The 17,020-nt window shown below is 40.7% G+C and overlaps 1 protein-coding gene across 1 annotated transcript; it reads right to left on the bottom strand.

The window, feature by feature from the left end:
- Positions 1–468: 468 nt before the first annotated feature.
- On the bottom strand, positions 469–14,388 carry NOX1 (NADPH oxidase 1). Its single transcript, XM_035024731.1, is given in 11 exon segments — positions 469–1,084; positions 4,205–4,329; positions 4,520–4,666; positions 5,061–5,223; positions 5,440–5,675; positions 6,994–7,086; positions 12,612–12,744; positions 12,833–13,015; positions 13,118–13,268; positions 13,969–14,053; positions 14,307–14,388. Coding segments are annotated over 11 exon segments (1,503 nt in total). The 5' UTR covers positions 14,367–14,388; the 3' UTR covers positions 469–957.
- Between the last annotated feature and the right edge of the window lie 2,632 nt (positions 14,389–17,020).

Here is a 17,020-nt window from a genome sequence, read left to right as displayed (position 1 = left end):
AAAGCATTTTGATAGGAGATAAGACATTTTGCTTATGTCATTAGGTGAATGATTCCTTAATAAATAGGGAAGAGCCGGAAAAATGGTATCAAAGTTTTAAATTATCTTTTTTAAAAAAGAAACGTTCATAAACCACCTTAGTAAAAATGATGATAAAGAGCCCCTGTTGACTAAGTCATCTTAAGATGGAGTTCAAGTTTTTGCAATTATTTCCAACAGAACCATGTAAGCTAATGATAATATATCTGACTTTCAATTATAATTTCAATTATAATTAGCATCGTTTCAAGATTTTCTTTCCCAAATGGAGAACCTAGATTAAGTAATAAGATTCATTCATTAAGCAAAGAGGAAAATCCTTCATTTCTTGACAAGCAAAAATAAGTAAAGCAGAAATTGCTATTCACACTGGATAAGATCATGTTTTAAATAACAGTAAGAATGTACATAGTGTTATATAGGGATGGGGTTCTTGGTGATTTTATGTTCATTGTTTTATTATTTATGCTTATGATTATGTTTTGTCATTAATTCTTCAATAAATTTTTTATTTAAAAAAAATCACCCTATTTACAAATTTTCTTTGAAGGTCAGAGGGAGGGGAAAATATGACCTAAGGCTGGGAGATTCCAAGTAACACTTGGAATCAACAGTATCACCTGGGGTCAAGTCATGTAGCTGTCAACCACCTCGGCTCTCAGGCCTTGTTGCAGTCATGGCATTCCAGAAGGATTTACAGTTCTTTTCCCAAGAAAGGATCCATGGCCTTTGCAATTATCGTGGCCTCGTGAAGATCAGTGACATCCAAGTTGAATCCAATCAAAAAAGAGAGGCTAGGGAGTCAGAGCCTGAGGCATGTTACTGTCCTTAAAGGGCTGCCCAAACCTGATCAGACTAAGTTGTTGGGAGATTCAGAGGAGAGACTAAAATGCAGAGTAGCATCCTCGTTCCTGTAATTCAGAAGTTTTCCTTGTTGAAGTAGAATTGAACCTTCCTGGGATCCAGACTGGAGTATTGGTGACAGCGTTTGCTCAGGCTCTTTGCCAGGGTCTGAGGACCACATAGGAAGACTCCCACCACAGACCTGCAGGAATCGAACAATTGAAAGGGCTAGAATCCAGCGAAAGGGGCTATGTCGGTGAGGCTGGAGAAACTGCCTCTGCTAGGCCTCTACTACTCCCACAACCTTGCCTAGTCAGGCATTCTGACTCCCTCACATTCTTCACGGTAGTTTTCTCACCTTTTCTGCCCGCAAGCCCCCAACGTGCTCTCAGCCCTTGTCACACTCTCCGCGGTCACACTCTCCGCGGGCAGCCTTGCCTGTTCTGTTGAGAACAGAAACTCAGGAGACAACGGTGCAGGGTACAGGTGAAGTGCTAGACCCTGGAGCCCAGCTATCTGGGTTGGAATACCAGCTCTGACACTTACCCCAGCTGGGTGACTTCAGGCAAGTTTCTTTAACCTCTCTTTCAGGTTTCCCCCCTGTAAGACGAGGATCAAGATAGGCCCCACCTCACTGGGTTGTTTGGGGGTTTGAATGACAATGTATGTAAAGCAATTCGAAAAGTGCCTGGCACATAGCAAGTTAGAGCCATCCACTGTGCATCTACCCCACTCCAAAATTTCTCACACTGAAGAGGTGGTGAGCCTTCTTGCCAAGGATAATCTTTCTAACTGTGCTCTGGGTCTTTTCCTTGAGGCGCCCCTCAAATCTACTTTTAAATCTCTAGATTTGCCTGTTCCGAACATTTCATATAAATGGAGTCATACAGGGGCTCCTGGGGGGCTCAGTCGTTAAGCGTCTGCCTTCGGCTCAGGTCATGATCCCAGGGTCCTGGGATCGAGCCCCGCATCGGGCTCCCTGCTCAGCGGGGAGCCTGCTTCTCTCTCTCCCACTCCCCCTGCTTGTGCTCTCTGGCGCTCTCTCTCTCTCTCTCTGTCAAATAAATAAATAAAATCTTTTAAAAAATGAAATAAAATAAATGGAGCCATGCACTAGGTGGCCTTTGGGGTCTGGTTCTTGAACTTAACATGCTATTTTCAAGGTTCATCCATGTCATAGCGTGTGTCAGTACTTCATTCCTTTTTTTACAGCTGAATAAGATCCCACTGTGTGGATATACCATATGTTGTTTATCCCTTCATCTGTTGATGGATACTTGAGTTATTTCCACTTTTTGGCTATTCTGCATGCATTCATGTACAAGTTTTTGTGTGGAGAGCAAAGGCTGTTTTCAGTTCTCCTGGGTATATACTTAGGAGCGAAATTGCTGGGTCAGGTGGTAACTCTATGTTTATCATTCTGAGGAAATGCCAGAGTTTTCCCCAAGTGCCTCACTGTTCCACATTCCCACAAGCAATGTGGGAGGAACTCTCCTACAATTTCTCCACTTGTTCGCCAACTCTTATTGCCCATCTTTTTTTTTTTTAAGATTTATTTATTGGGGCGCCTGGGTGGCTCAGTCGTTAAGCGTCTGCCTTTGGCTCAGGGCATGATCCCAGGGTCCTGGAATCGAGCCCTACATCGGGCTCCCTGCTCCGTGGGAAGCCTGCTTCTCCCTCTGCCACTCCCCCTGCTTGTGTTCCCTCTCTCGCTGTGTCTCTCTCTGTCAAATAAATAAAATCTGTTGTAAAAAAAGATTTATTTATTTGTTTATTTATTTATTTATTTATTTATTTATTTATTTGAGAGAGAGAGCTCAAGCAGGGTGAGGGGCAGAGGAAGAAGCAGAGTCCCCGCTGAGCAGGGAGCCCGATGTGGGGCTCGATCCCAGGACCCTGAAATCAAGACCTGAGCCGGAGACAGAAGCTTAACCAACTGACTGAGCCACCCAGGCACCCCTTATTGCCCATCTTTTATCATGGCCACCCTAGCCCTCTCCCCATTTTTGCATATTTACTTTATTCCTATCCACTGGCTCCTGTTCTGTCTATAAGTATGCTTAGATCATCGTTAAGTTAAATAAGCATTTTCTGGACCCTGCCACTCCTCCAGCATTGTTGACCACACTTCTCTAATATTTCCTCCCTTGGCTTCTGTGACACCATTTCTCCACATTCTCCTACTTCCTCCTTGGCTCATTTTTCTCCCTTCCCACACAATGTAAGCATTCCTCACTCTGTCCTCTGCCACCCTCTCTCCTGGCAATCTCATCCATCCTCACAACTTCAGCTATGGTCAGCTCAACACGATAATTAACATAATCTCTTTCGTTTAAATGCTGCTTTACTGTTTACACAGCATTTTTCATGTATGTATTGCTTAATGTTTACAACAATTCTGCAAGTGAGTAGAGAGGGCATTTACTAATATAACCCCCATTTCATAGATAAGAAATCGGAAGATCAGAGGACTTTCTAGCTCAAGGTCCCATAAATGGAAAGTGTCAGAACTAGCATTAGGACCCAGGATCATCTGAATCCGAGTGACTAAGTGTTCTCACCACTGCCTTCATGAAGCCTGCCCTGACCACCCCACGTGGGCATAGACTTTCCTTCCCTCCATGTCTACGTACTTGTTTCATAGAGTGCATCATTCTGTTTTGAGTTGACTGTATGCACCTCTTATTAAAATGTGTGCTCCTTGAGGGCAAGAACCATATTCTATTTCTCTTTCAACCTCCAAAACTTGTAGAATAGTGAGTGCTGAGCTTATAGAAGGTAACCAATAATGTCTGTGGAATTGAACTGATCTTCAGCTGCCAACTTGTTCCAGGAACTTATCTAATGATCAGCTCAATCTCCTTCCCCTTGAAATGGCTGATTTCATGGCACCAGGTTTTCCTATATGCTCTAGCATATCTCAAAACTCTTCAGAAAGACAGAGGTCAGGTTATCAGTTAACTAGATAATACACTCTAAACCTTTCTTACTTTAAGTAGGGATTATTAAGGCCAAAAACAATGCATTTGAATTTTTCCAGTTTTCCATTTTATTTGGTAATACTGATCAGAACTGAGTCCCCTTGCCTCACTGTTTGAATGGGGAATGTAGGGGCAGAAAACATCTCATCCATTACAAGGTCATAACCCTTATTTGGCTAAAACCCCGGATGAAATTTTGTTCAGCTTGGAGCGAGAATCTAAGAATGGTGCAAATAGTTTCTGCCCCAGAGATCTTTTTCCTAAGAGTGTTCAACATGCTGTAATAGCTTTCCTAAACCCTAACTCTGCAAACTCAACTAACTAGAGGAGAACACACTTACCTGGGGTGGGCATTAGCTATTGTAGAAAACTCATTGTCCCACATGGGTCTCCCAAAGGAGGTTTTCTGTTTCAGACCTGTCAGGATGTCAGTGGCCTTGTCAAAGTTTAATGCGGCGTGACCGGCCTGGATTCAAAGAAATAAAAGAAAAAGCAGGTCCTGACAGCTGTCTCTTCCTTCAGCCACTTTTAAACTTGGGGGTGGGGGTGAGGGCGGGTAAGAAATCATTATTTCCAATCAGCACGCACGACCTTGTCTGACATTGATCTTGCATCTAACGTGGGAATTAGTGTTTCAATCAATTGTTTGAACTCACTATGTTGCTGTCCCATCCGGTGAGGAAGAGACGGTAGTTTAGAAAATCCACTTTGCCTAATTCCTCCATCTCACGTTCCAGAGAAGCCAACAGGTCATTGAACCAGGCAAAGGCACCTGTCTCCCTGCAGATCCAGTAGAAATAGATCTGGAACCAGCAAGAGAGAACATAGCCTTATTCAAGTGCCTTTAAGATGTCCATTGTGGTGACATGACTATTATATATACTCTATATTTGTTGGTCAAGTCTACAGGTGACCTGAAAAATCAGTTGTACAGAGCATCATGAACGTCCAGAGTTCTCACGACTTCCCTTAAGGAAAAAGACTTCCAACATCATCTATGGTTCAAGGTGATTTTGAACTCCAAATTGAAAATGAAGACCCTGTTCCTATGATGAATCTTACAGAAATGGATGCCTTGGCAGAGAGAAGAGATCACTCACTCTCATAGCTCCAGGGATCAGTTGTGAAGAGCTTAAGCCATGAAAGCAGTGGACCTGTCAGTCCCAGACCAGATGAAAAGAAGTATGAGGGAGTTACCGTTTGTGTTTTAAGGTTGTGATCTTCACGCTGAAATTTGTACCAGATGGATTTTAAGATGGAAGCAAAGGGGGTGACCCCAATTCCTGCTCCAACCAACACAGCCACTTCATATTGGAAGACATCTTCACTGACAGTGCCAAAGGGACCATCCACCTCAGTCCTGGCAGCAGACAGAAGACAATGGGCAAGTGAAGTCTCACCTCCAGCCCCAACCTCAAACATCCCTCCCAGGACATAGCTGTTCCCATGGTTCGTGTAGTGCCTGTTTATCTTCATCATATTCGATTGCACCAGACTTAAGGTTCAACAAGGAATCGCTTCCTCTTGTCTGCCTGTCTGCCTCTGCTCTGGGTCTCGGCTGCTCTCAAAGACCCACCTGGGAATGGGTGACTGCTGCTGCTCAAAAGCCCTGATGAGATTTTCTGTCCAGTCCCCCGCCGCTCTGATATGAATAGAGAAGAAGTCTTCCCCTGGAGCAGAGGTCAGAGTAAAGGGATGCCACTCCAAATAAGAGATGGAGGGACAATTAACAAAAATATACCGTCCCACTTCCATGCGGAAGCCACGCTTGTTCATCTGCAATTCCAGAACTTTGGATGGGTGCATGACAACCTGCGAATGAAGCACAGAGGCCAAAGGAGGCAAACTCAAATGGTGATAAGGGGCAGGCAGATGAACTAAATCAGTAAAGCGGGAGGGCTGGCGATGGTGGTGAACTGCGAGCAGAAGTCCTTTCGAAAGGGGGCACCAGTGACTTTGCCCAGATGGTGGGTGCACTATGGAACCGCAACTCAGCGTTATCGGGTTGCCTGATTCTTCAGTAGAAGATAGAAGGGCCATTTTTCTTTTACTGTGAAAGCCTCCCTCTGGATGTTTAAATGTCAGCAACCAATTCAATTTTCCAAGCAATCAGTGTGCGGGCCAACCGAAGGATGTCTGTGGACTGGCCCAGGCCACCTGTTTGCAGCCTCTGACGAAGACCCATGCTGATGATTTCTGCCAAAACTTTTCCCCCTAGTTCTGTCCAGCACTGGGGGAACTAAAGTATGTTGCCTCCAGCTCTTTTTTATTCCTTTCAGAGTGACAACATCACAATCTATTCCTATAATCAGGAAGAAAAGAACTCTTATGACAGCTAGAAGAAAGTGCATATTCTTTTTTAAAAAACATTTTTTAAGATTTATTTATTTATTTTAGTGGGGTAGGGGAGAGGGAGAGAGAGTCCTCAAGCAGACTTGGCCCTGAGTGTGGAGCCCGATGCAGGGCTCCATCCCACAACCCTGAGATCAGGACCTGAGCCAAAACCAGAAGTCGAACTTTTTTTTTTTTTTTTAAGATTTTATCTATTTATTTGACAGAGAGAGACACAGCGAGAGAGGGAACACAAGCAGGGGGAGTGGGAGAGGGAGAAGCAGGCCTCCCGCGGAGCAGGGAGCCCGATGCGGGGCTCGATCCCAGGACCCTGGGATCATGACCTGAGCCGAAGGCAGACGCTTAACGACTGAGCCACCCAGGCGCCCCCAGAAGTCGAACTCTTAACCGACTTCATCACCCATGTGCCCCAAATGCATATTCTTTTTTTTTTTAAAGATTGTATTTATTTATTTGAGAGAGAAACAGACAGATAGTGACAGAGAGCGAGAGAGAGCACAAGCCAGGAGGAGAGGGAGAAGCAGGCTCCCCGCTGAGCAGGGAGCCCAACGTGGGGCTCGACCTCAGGACCCTGGGATCATGACCTGAGCCAAAGGCAGACGCTTAACCGACTGAGACACCCAGGTGCCTGGAAGTGCATATTCTTTTTTAAAGTTTTTTTTTTTTTAAAGTAATCTCTACACCCCATGTGGAACTTGAACTCATGGCCCCAACATCAAGAGTCACACATTCCTCCCACTGAGTCAGCCAGGATCCCTGGAAAGTGCATATTCTTTACCTTGGTAATCACGACCTTCTGCTGCGAGCGGTAAAATCGGAGAATCCGTTCAAAGATATGAAGAACCCCTGGTGCAAGGATCCACTTGCAAGACTGCACAGAGAAACAATAAAGAGTGAGGTTACATATTAATCTCCTGTTGAGGATTTATATGTGTAGCAGTTCATTTCTTCATTCAATAATATTTATCAAGTTCTCTGATGTGTATCATTATTAAGCCACTAATTTCGCCAAATCTCACAGACGGAAATGGAAAGGAATAAATTATAATGGTTTTGTTTGCTAATCTGTTACTCATAAAGCAGATCATTTCCTGAAGTTTTACAAGTCTCACTAGGAAGCAAAGAAAAGCACAAAAATAAAATATGTGGTAATTATACATATAATGTATATTATATATATTCTTAAATTATATATACATTTTAATTTTAAGACTCCAAGACAGTCTTCCAGTACAATTTGTCCAAACTGAAAAACCAAGAGAGAAGCAGATGATTAAAAGCAAAACAAACTAACAAAGAAGAGAAAGCCCATGGCTGACACTATTGGTAACACTATATAAAACTTGGTATTTATCCATCACATCTTTTCTCAGGTGCTCAAAACACCTAACATAGTACTATACTTTTTATCTTCTCTACATTTTTTTTAAAAGCAGTCTTTCTATCCCTGAGATCCTCTCAAAGGTAGCAGGTTGCTCCAATATGCACAGGAGCTACTAAAAATGTATTTCCTAGCAATGCTAAGTCATGTCCTTTCTTGCAAAATTGCTTCAGCGTGAAACATCAGAACTGTGTGGAATGAGGTTTCTTATGCTGTTTCAGGCAAACAACTTCCTTGGGTATCTCCAGGGAGGAAAGGGGCAGAGATGTGGCAGGTGAACTTGAGAGTGGGTATTATACAATTTGATGCTACTCCTGATTTGGAAAAAAATTCTCCATGTCTTCAGAGAAAACACACAAAAAATATATTTAAGAAATGGCTAATAACAACGTGGCAAAAAAATTTTGACCTCAGAAGTAATCAGAGAAATGAATATTAAACCAAAATAACACTCTAGCCTCTCAGATTGGAAAACAACATTAAACAATAATGCCCACCATTAACTGGGATGCAGGGAGATGGGCACATTCACACGTGCAGTCAGTGGAGGGACAAATTAGTAGCATCTTCCCAGAGAGCAATTTGGTAATACATCCCAACAGCCTTAAAAGCATTCCTTCTATTTGACCCAGAAATTTCACTTCTAGGAAATGGAGCATAAAGATATAATTAAGGTGTGCACAAAGTATACGAGTATAGGAATGGCCCTATTATTTACTAAGAAAAAAAATGACAAAAATGGTATACCACACAGATTTTTTTGCCAATACCCAACTGTGTTTTTTTAATTTTTATTTTTATTTCATTTTTTTGTATTGAAATATAATTGACATATAGCATTACATTAGTTTCAGGTGTATACCATGATGATTCAATATTTGTATATATTGCAAAATGATCACAATAAGTATAGTTAATATCCGTCACCATACATCGTTGCAAAAATTTTTTTCTTGTGCTGAGAACTTTTAATATCTACTATCTTAGCAAATTTGAAATGTGCAATACAGTATTATTAACTATAGTTTCCATGCTGTACATGGCATACCCATGACTTATTTATTTTATAACTGGAAGTTTGTACCTTTTGACCACCTTCACTCATTATGCCCACTCCCCACCCCCTGCCTCTGGAAACCACCAATATGTTCTCCATATCTATGAGTTAGGTTCATTAAAGTAAGATTCTACATACAGTGAGATCACACAGTATTTGTCCTTTTCCATCTGACTTATTTCACTTTGCATAATGCCCTCAGGTCATTAAAAATAATCACATTAAAAAATTGACAAAAATGTTATACCATAGAGCTTTTTAAAAACAAATGTTTCAGTGAAGCCACAGAAAGAGAAATTAAGAAAGCAACACCATTTACTATTACACCAAAAATAATAAAATAACTAAGAATAAAATTAACCAAAGAGGTGAAAGACTGTACTCTGAAAACCATAAAGCGTTGATGAAAGAAATTGAAGATGACACAAAGAAAGGGAAAGATATTCCATGCTCATGGATTGGAAGACAAATACTGTTAAAATGTGTGTATAACCCATAGAAATTTGCAGATTTAATGCAATCCTTATCAAAATACCAACAGCATTTTTCACAGAACTAGAACAATCCTAAAATTTATGTGGAACCACAGAAGACCCCAAATAGTCAAAGCAATCTGGAAAAAGAAAACAAAACTGGAGGTATCACAATTCCAGTCTTCAATTCCAGATTTATGTTAGAAAGCTGTAGTATTCAGGGCCCCTGGGTAGCTCAGTTGGTTAAGCGACTGCCTTCGGCTCAGGTCATGATCCTGGAGTCCTGGGATCGAGTCCCGCATCGGGTTCCCTGCTCAGCAGGGAGTCTGCTCCTCCCTCTGACCCTCCCCCCTCTCATGCTCACTCTATCTCATTCTCTCTCTCAAAATAAATAAATAAAATCTTAAAAAAAAAGAAAGCTGTAGTATTCAAACCAGTATAAAAAATATAAATAAATAAATAAATAAATAAATAAATAAATAAATAAAACAGTATGATACTGGCACAAAAATAGACACATAGATCAATGGAATAGAATTTTAAAACCCAGAAATGAACCCACAACTGTATCATCAATTAATCTTCAACAAAGTAGGAAAGAATATCCAATGGGAAAAAGACCGCCTCTCTGACAAATGGTGTTGGGAAAACTGGACAACAACATGCAAAAGAATGAAACTGGACCACTTTCTTATACCATCCACAGAAATAAACTCAAAAATGGATAAAAGACCTAAATGAAACCATACAAATCCTAGAATACACCATAGGCAGTAATTTCTCTGACTTCGGCTATAGCAACATTTCTCTAGATATGTCTTCTGAGGTAAGGGAAATAAAAGTAAAAATAAACTATTAGGACTACATCAAAATAAAAAGCTTCTGCACAGCAAAGGAAATAATCATCAAAACTAAAAGGCAGCCTCCAGAATGGGAGAAGGTATTTGCTAATGACATGTCTGATGAAGGGTTAGTTTCCAAAGTATATTAAGAACTCATCAAACTCAACACCCAAAAACCAAATAATGCAGTTAAAAAATGGGCAGAAGACAGAATAGACATTTTTCCAAAGAAGACACATAGATGGCCAATAGACACATGAAAAGTTGCTCAACATCACTCATCATCAAAGAAATGCAAATCAAAACTACAATGAGACATCACCTTAGACCAGTTAGAATGGCTAAAATTAACAACGCAGGAAACAATAGATGTTGGCAAGAATGCAGAGAAAAGGGATGGATCCCTCTTGCACTGTTGGTGGTAATGCAAATTGGTGCAGCCACTCTGGAAAACAGTATGGAGGTTCCTCAAAAAGTTAAAAATAGAACTACCTTATGATCCAGCAATTGCACTAGGTATTTACCCAAAGGATACAGAAATACTAATTCAAAGGGATACATGCACCCCGATGTTTATAACAGCACCATCCACAATAGCCAAATTATGGAAAGAGCCCAAATGTCCATCGACTGATGAATGGATAAAGAAGAAGTGGTATATATATATATATATATATATATATATATATATATGAATATTAGTCAGCCATAAAAAAGAATGAAATCTTGCCATTTGCAACAACATGGAGCTAGAGAGCATTATGCTAAGCGAAATAAGTCAATTACAGAAAGACAAATACCATATGAGTTCACTCACATGTACAATTTAAGAAACAAAGCAAATGAGCATAGCAAAAAGAAGAGAGAGAAAGGCAAACCAAGAAACACACTCTTAACTCTAAGAACAAACTGATGGTTACCAGAGGGGAGGTGGGTGAGGGGATGGGTGAAATGGACATGGGGATCAAGGAGTGCACTTGTGATGAGCACCAGGTGTTGTATGGAAGTGTTGAATCACTAAATTGTACATTTGAAACTAATATTACACTGTACATTAAATAACTAGAATTTAAATAAAAATTTAAAAATTTATATAGAACACATTTTAATATATATTTATTCAAATTTATTTTATTTTATTTTCTGACTTCAAGGTCTTTTTAAATCTTATTGAGGGAATTTTTTGCTAATCCTTCGGTATTAGAAAAAAATTTACCAGATGGTCTTAGGATGCTTTTATGATTTCTTTCCTTTCTTTAACACTTAAATCCTTGATCCATGCATTCCTGATTCATATTTTAGTGTAAAGTGTGGAATCAAGATTCAGCTTTTCTTCCTGGATGGATAACCTATTGTCCTAAAAAATTGTTGAATGATATATATTTTTCTCAACTGATTTGAAATGCCAACTTTAGGGGTTTTTAAAAGATATTATTCCCATTTTTGATGAGGATCAAGATACTGCTCTTAATTCTGCAACTGATTTAAAGACTTTAATCACCCCCAGAGCACTCTGAGACACCACAAGTTTACCTTTCCCTTCCATTTATTCCTCCATCTAACATATTTTATGAGCATGTAAAGGTAAACCATGATATCCACAATAATTATCCCAAGGCACACCTTGAGTTTCCTGGAATCCAGTTTCTTGGTTGTCCACTATTTAATAATAATTTCCAAGCATGTTCTTATAACACCAAAGAAAACTGACTTCGAGAATGCTTTAAAAAAAAAGAAGTTGAACTTATAGAAACAGAGACTAGGAAGGTGGGTAACCAGGGTCTGGGATGGGAGGTGGGGAAGTGATGGAAAAATGCTGGTCAAAGGGTATGTGACTTCAGTCATAAGATGAATAAGCTCTGGGGATCTAATGTAAAGCATGGTGACTGCAGTTGATAATACTGTATAGCATACTTGAAATTTGCTCAAAGAGTAGATCTTAAGCATTCTCACCACACACACAAAATGGTAACTGTGAGGTGATGGATGTGTTAATTAATCTCATTATGGTGATCATTTCACAAAGTATGCATGTGTCACTCACCACATTGTATGTTTCAAATATATACAATTTTATTTGTCAATTGTACTTGAATAAAGCTGGGGGGAAAAGAATGCATTTCTTCCCCCCAAGAAAATTGACTGGATTTCAGTGGTTAAGAGCGCAGTCTTTGGAATCTGAAAAGCCTGGGCTTGAATTCCAGTTCCACTAGTTACTTACTGTGAGAGCCTGACAGTTGAATTTCTTTGAATCCTAGTCCTATTGTCTCACAATGGAGACCAAAAAATACCTACCTCATCGATTATTGCTATGTATAAATGAGATAATCCATATTACACAGCAAACCTGTCCCATGGTAAACACTATTAATAATGTGAGGTATCATTATTACTTTTAGATAGGGTCTCACAACATGCAATAACCATTAGTCCTTCCTCTTCAGGATCCCCTGCTAATGGTAATTCCCTGGCCTGTTGCCAGGAATAATGGAGTTCCTTGATGGAAGGAGCCTTGTGAATATATCCTCCATTGGACTCAGCACAGCACTGAACTAGTAACAGGAACAATAATAAGAGGAATAATAACAACAATAGCAATAACAGCTCCTAACTAGAGTCTATCCTTGTCTCTGGGGTTCTTACCTCAGCGGGGAGCCCTTCAAATCAGGGATGCTTGCAGTGGGAGTCATGATCATCCCAGTGCTTGAAAGATTCTGCACACCTGTGAGGATGACTCTCATTCAGGCTCTCTTCTGTTTGACCCCGGACAATTCCACTGAGACAGACAAAGAAGGACAGTTGGAGGCAAAGAATTATGCAAGGTCAGGGGCTGGGGCATGAGAATGAGGGTTCGAGGACCTTACCCAATGCCGTGAATCCCTAAACCAATGAAGTAGATGATAAAAATATGGTGTGTGTACCAGAAGACCTCAAAATAACTCCTCTGGATGAACTCCATAGCTGAAGTCACCACGAGAACCAGAGCTATTGTGATGATCACTCCGGTGAGACCAGCAATGCTGGTAAATGTCAGATACTCCACTGTCTACGAAAGGAGAAATTTCAGCCTGACACAGTGGGTGCCAGACACACCATGCCCTTCCATACTCGTGACCAGATCGCCGACGCTTTGCCATTGAGTCAACTCAATGTTTGGGGACTGGATAGGATTTAGCCACGAACCTTCCCCTTTCTCTTGATGAGATAGGGTGGAGAGAATGGAGGCAAGGGATCCATCTGTGTCCTGTCGGCTTCTGCTGTAGTGTTCAAAGTTGAACAGGTGTGCAATGATGTGAATAGCTAAATGGAAAGACGATGGGGCACGTATTGCACTGAGCACTGGGTGTTATACAAAAACAATGAATCATGGATCACTATATCAAAAACTAATGATGTAATGTATGGTGACTAACATAACATAATAAGATTAAATTAAAAAAATAAAAATAAATAAAATATAGTTATATCAGCAACAACAAAAAAAGAAAGATGACGGGGAATTGAAAGGTATCTCAGAAACCTCACTGCAGGCATGCCCCACTAGCAAAGGAGAATCCTGTGGATAGTGTCTAGCAGAATGCTCAGTCCATGGAAGGTGCCTGATAAATCTTGATTGCAGAGAGAACCAAGATTTTTTGTATTCTCATTCTGTTCCCAAATGAATCGAATATAAGTTCCATGAAAATAGGCCTACAGGGGTGCCCGGGTGGCTCAGTCAGTTAAGGGTCTGCCTTCGGCTCAGGTCCTGGGATCAAGCCCCGCATCAGGCTCCTTGTTCAACCTGCTCCCCCTGCTTGCGCTCTCTCACTCTCTGTCAAATAAATAAATAAAATCTTTAAAAAAAAAAAAAGAAAGAAAGAAAGAAAATAGGCCTACAACAGTGCCTGGCAAATAGTGCCAGGTGTTAGATAAATACTTTTTGAATATCTAAATGCAGAGGTCAATGAAACTATATTCTGAATGCTCATGAGCTTGCAGTTTTGTGGTTTGCCTCAGTTACCTGTGTGTAGGCAGATCATATATGCTACCAGCTTGTGGAAGGTGAGGTTGTGATCCAGTTGCTTTCTCAGGGTGCACCTGCAGAACTACAAATGGAATGTGATCAAGGCCCGGTGTCTCCGGGCAGTTGATAAAATTCAGCAACCCATAACCAGCATGTCTTAAACAAAGCATACCAATACCCACCCCCCACACCAATACTTGCCTACCCCCTTGGCTACCAAAGGAGATCCCTGGCTTCCATTCCTAGGGGTTTGAAGATATTGGGCTGTCCCACTGAGGAGTTCAGGGTCTCTTGTCTTTAATGTGAAAGTTGACCTAGGAGGGGTTGGGACTCACTGAGCAGGTGCCCCTCAGGAAGGACAGCAGATTTCGACACACAGGAAGCAAGATCAGCATGCTGTTAAAATTCAGGCAGCAAGCAGAGGCTCGGGCCCAGGCCAATGCCGAATAGAGCAGAGGAGAGAAGAGACCATCAGCTGCTTCATCGCATCATCTAGGAGGTGAGCACAGCCCAGTCCACTTGTCTGAGACCTGGAAAAGGGCAGGGCAACATCTTCCTCACCCCTTTCTCAGTAGCCAGCACACTAGGTCCAGGCTCTCTGCAAAATGACAGAACATTTGCTGAACTTACCAGTGAATTGAGAAATTCTCATGACAAGTGGCTTGGAAATATTTGACTACACATCTAACAATACGAAAGAGAACAGGATTCAATAATTTCACATTAACAGATACATTCTATCGATGTAATACTTTGCAACGAGTATTTTCGCCTAATCCACTCAATTATTGGGGCACCTGGGTGGCTCAGTTGGTTAAGCGTCTGCCTTCGGCTCAGGTCATGATCTCAGGGTCCTGGGATCGAGCCCCTATGTCGGGCTCCCTGCTCAGTGGGGAGCCTGCTTCTCCCTCTGCCTCTGCCCCTCCCCCTGCTCATGCTCCCTCTCGCTCTCTCTCTCTCACAAACAAATAAATAAAATCTTTAAAAAATATACTCAATTATTATTTTATTGTTTGTCATTTGTAAAACAATCTTGAAGATTGTATGTTTTTATTTGCATTTTAAATAAAGCTTATATATTTAAAGTATAATTACAGACAGTGACTTTCTCTTTCCTGTATTTTCTAACATTGCAATTATAAGCAGATATAATTATAAGCAATATTACAAATATTGCATTGTAATAACCATGCAAACAAAAAAATTTAACCATTTATATTTAAGATGCCTTTAATGATTGAATACAGCTTAGGCAAAACTAGTGAACCCCTCAGAGCAAACATTTTAAACTCAGGCAAAGATTTGAGAAAGGAGAGCTTCTGAGAACAGAATTTCAAACTGATTTCCTTGGGTGGCCAGGCAGCATACACCAAGATCAGTCTGATCCAGCAGTAGAAGTTGCCAGAAAAGGAGACTGGCCAGCCTCACATGTGTGCCCATCAGCGACTCGCCGAAAGGAAGAATATGGGTTAGAGTTAACGATTTCTCCTTTTTTTTTTCTAACTCTTTTTTTCTCTCTCTTTTTTTTCCTCCCTAAATTTTTCTAATAATCTTTTCAGCACAAAAACTCTTTTTCATGTGACACCTAAACCCAGGGCAACGTGACATCAAGCCAAGTCAAGATCCACCTAACATCCGTAATGGCTTCCCGCGTTTGGCAGCGCAGGGAACAGGAGCCGCCCTACTGTTTTCCATTGCTGGCTCTTCCATATGATCTGTGTTTTCTCCCTCCGCTGAGTCACACTCCGACTGTTTTTCAGAGAGACATCCTGTTCCATTTCTGAGTAAATTTTCTCTGCGCATCTCAAAGAGCCTGCCTTTCCACATTGGAAAGCAAATAAGCAATTGGAATTGCTTATTTGAGACACAGAGGTTTCTTAAAGCTAAAATTGGCAAGTGAGTGGAAAACATAGGACTACACTTTCATAGTTCCATATTCTGGAGGGGCTATCTGTATGGGATCAATTCTTTTTAGAGGGAATCTTTTCTCCCCCCATTGCAACACACCGAAATATCCCAATTTACGTGTACTTTTTGATATCAACACCACCTGATGTTCAAATTCAACTGCTGCTATCATTAATGTCTCACTGACTATGGATTTAAACTGCTTATTCTGTTACTTATTTGCTCTGCTTCATAGTGAATCAAATAACTCTGTATTTTCTTAGAGGAAGCACAAATTCAAGAAATAACTACAGAATGATTAAATAAATTATGGCACATCAATGCCATGGACGGTTAGGTTCTTAAAAGGATGAGAGCTATATGCAGGGGAGTAGGAGTGGTAAACGTTTAAGAACCAGCTTTCAGGGGAAGAGGGGAGATTGGTTTCCAGCCTTTGCCAATTTACATGATGTCAATACCGCCGCCGTGGCAGATTTCAAAATACCAATTTGATGTCATTGAACACCATTGAATATAGGGCTGGGAAGAGATGCACATAAGTGGCTATTGCAAGCTGATATGAGCTAGTTCCAGCACATCACTAGTTACGTACTCACATGGAAAGCTATCTGAAATACATTAAGTGTAAGAAGCAATTTCCAGCCAATATCTACGATGTGATCCCTTTTTTGGTGAAAACAAAACAAAACTCAAAAAAAAAACCCCAAACAAAACAAAACAATGGCAAAAAAACCTCTTTGCTACTTTATGTGTTTATCCAAATTCATAGAATGGTGCATACACCAGAAAAAAAGAGCGAATTTTACTGTATACAGGAAATTAAGAAGTGAGTAAGAATGGTACCTACCTCAAAAACAAAACCTATATGTCGATGCATTCATGAGCTTAAGTCAGTGCATCTACACAAACACACACACAGACTATTAACAGTGGTTATCTCTGGGGAATGGATGGGAGGGCAATTTTCACATTTTTACTTATACACTTCTGTATCATTTGCTATCACGGAAAGTAGCAGTATTTATCATTAAGTGTTTTTAAAAAACGAAGTGAATGAAATATCCACAGGATATCAGCATGATTCATTTTTCTGCTGCTGACATTTTGGTCATAAAGCAATTAAGCTCTTAATAACAAGTCA

The sequence above is a fragment of the Mirounga leonina genome, unplaced genomic scaffold (assembly GCF_011800145.1).
Source record: "Mirounga leonina isolate KUSES-001 unplaced genomic scaffold, KU_Mleo_1.0 Mir_101414, whole genome shotgun sequence".
In the NCBI taxonomy this organism is placed as follows: domain Eukaryota; kingdom Metazoa; phylum Chordata; class Mammalia; order Carnivora; family Phocidae; genus Mirounga; species Mirounga leonina.
Note: the sequence above shows the minus strand (reverse complement) of the source record. Positions and strands in the feature narration are given on the sequence as shown.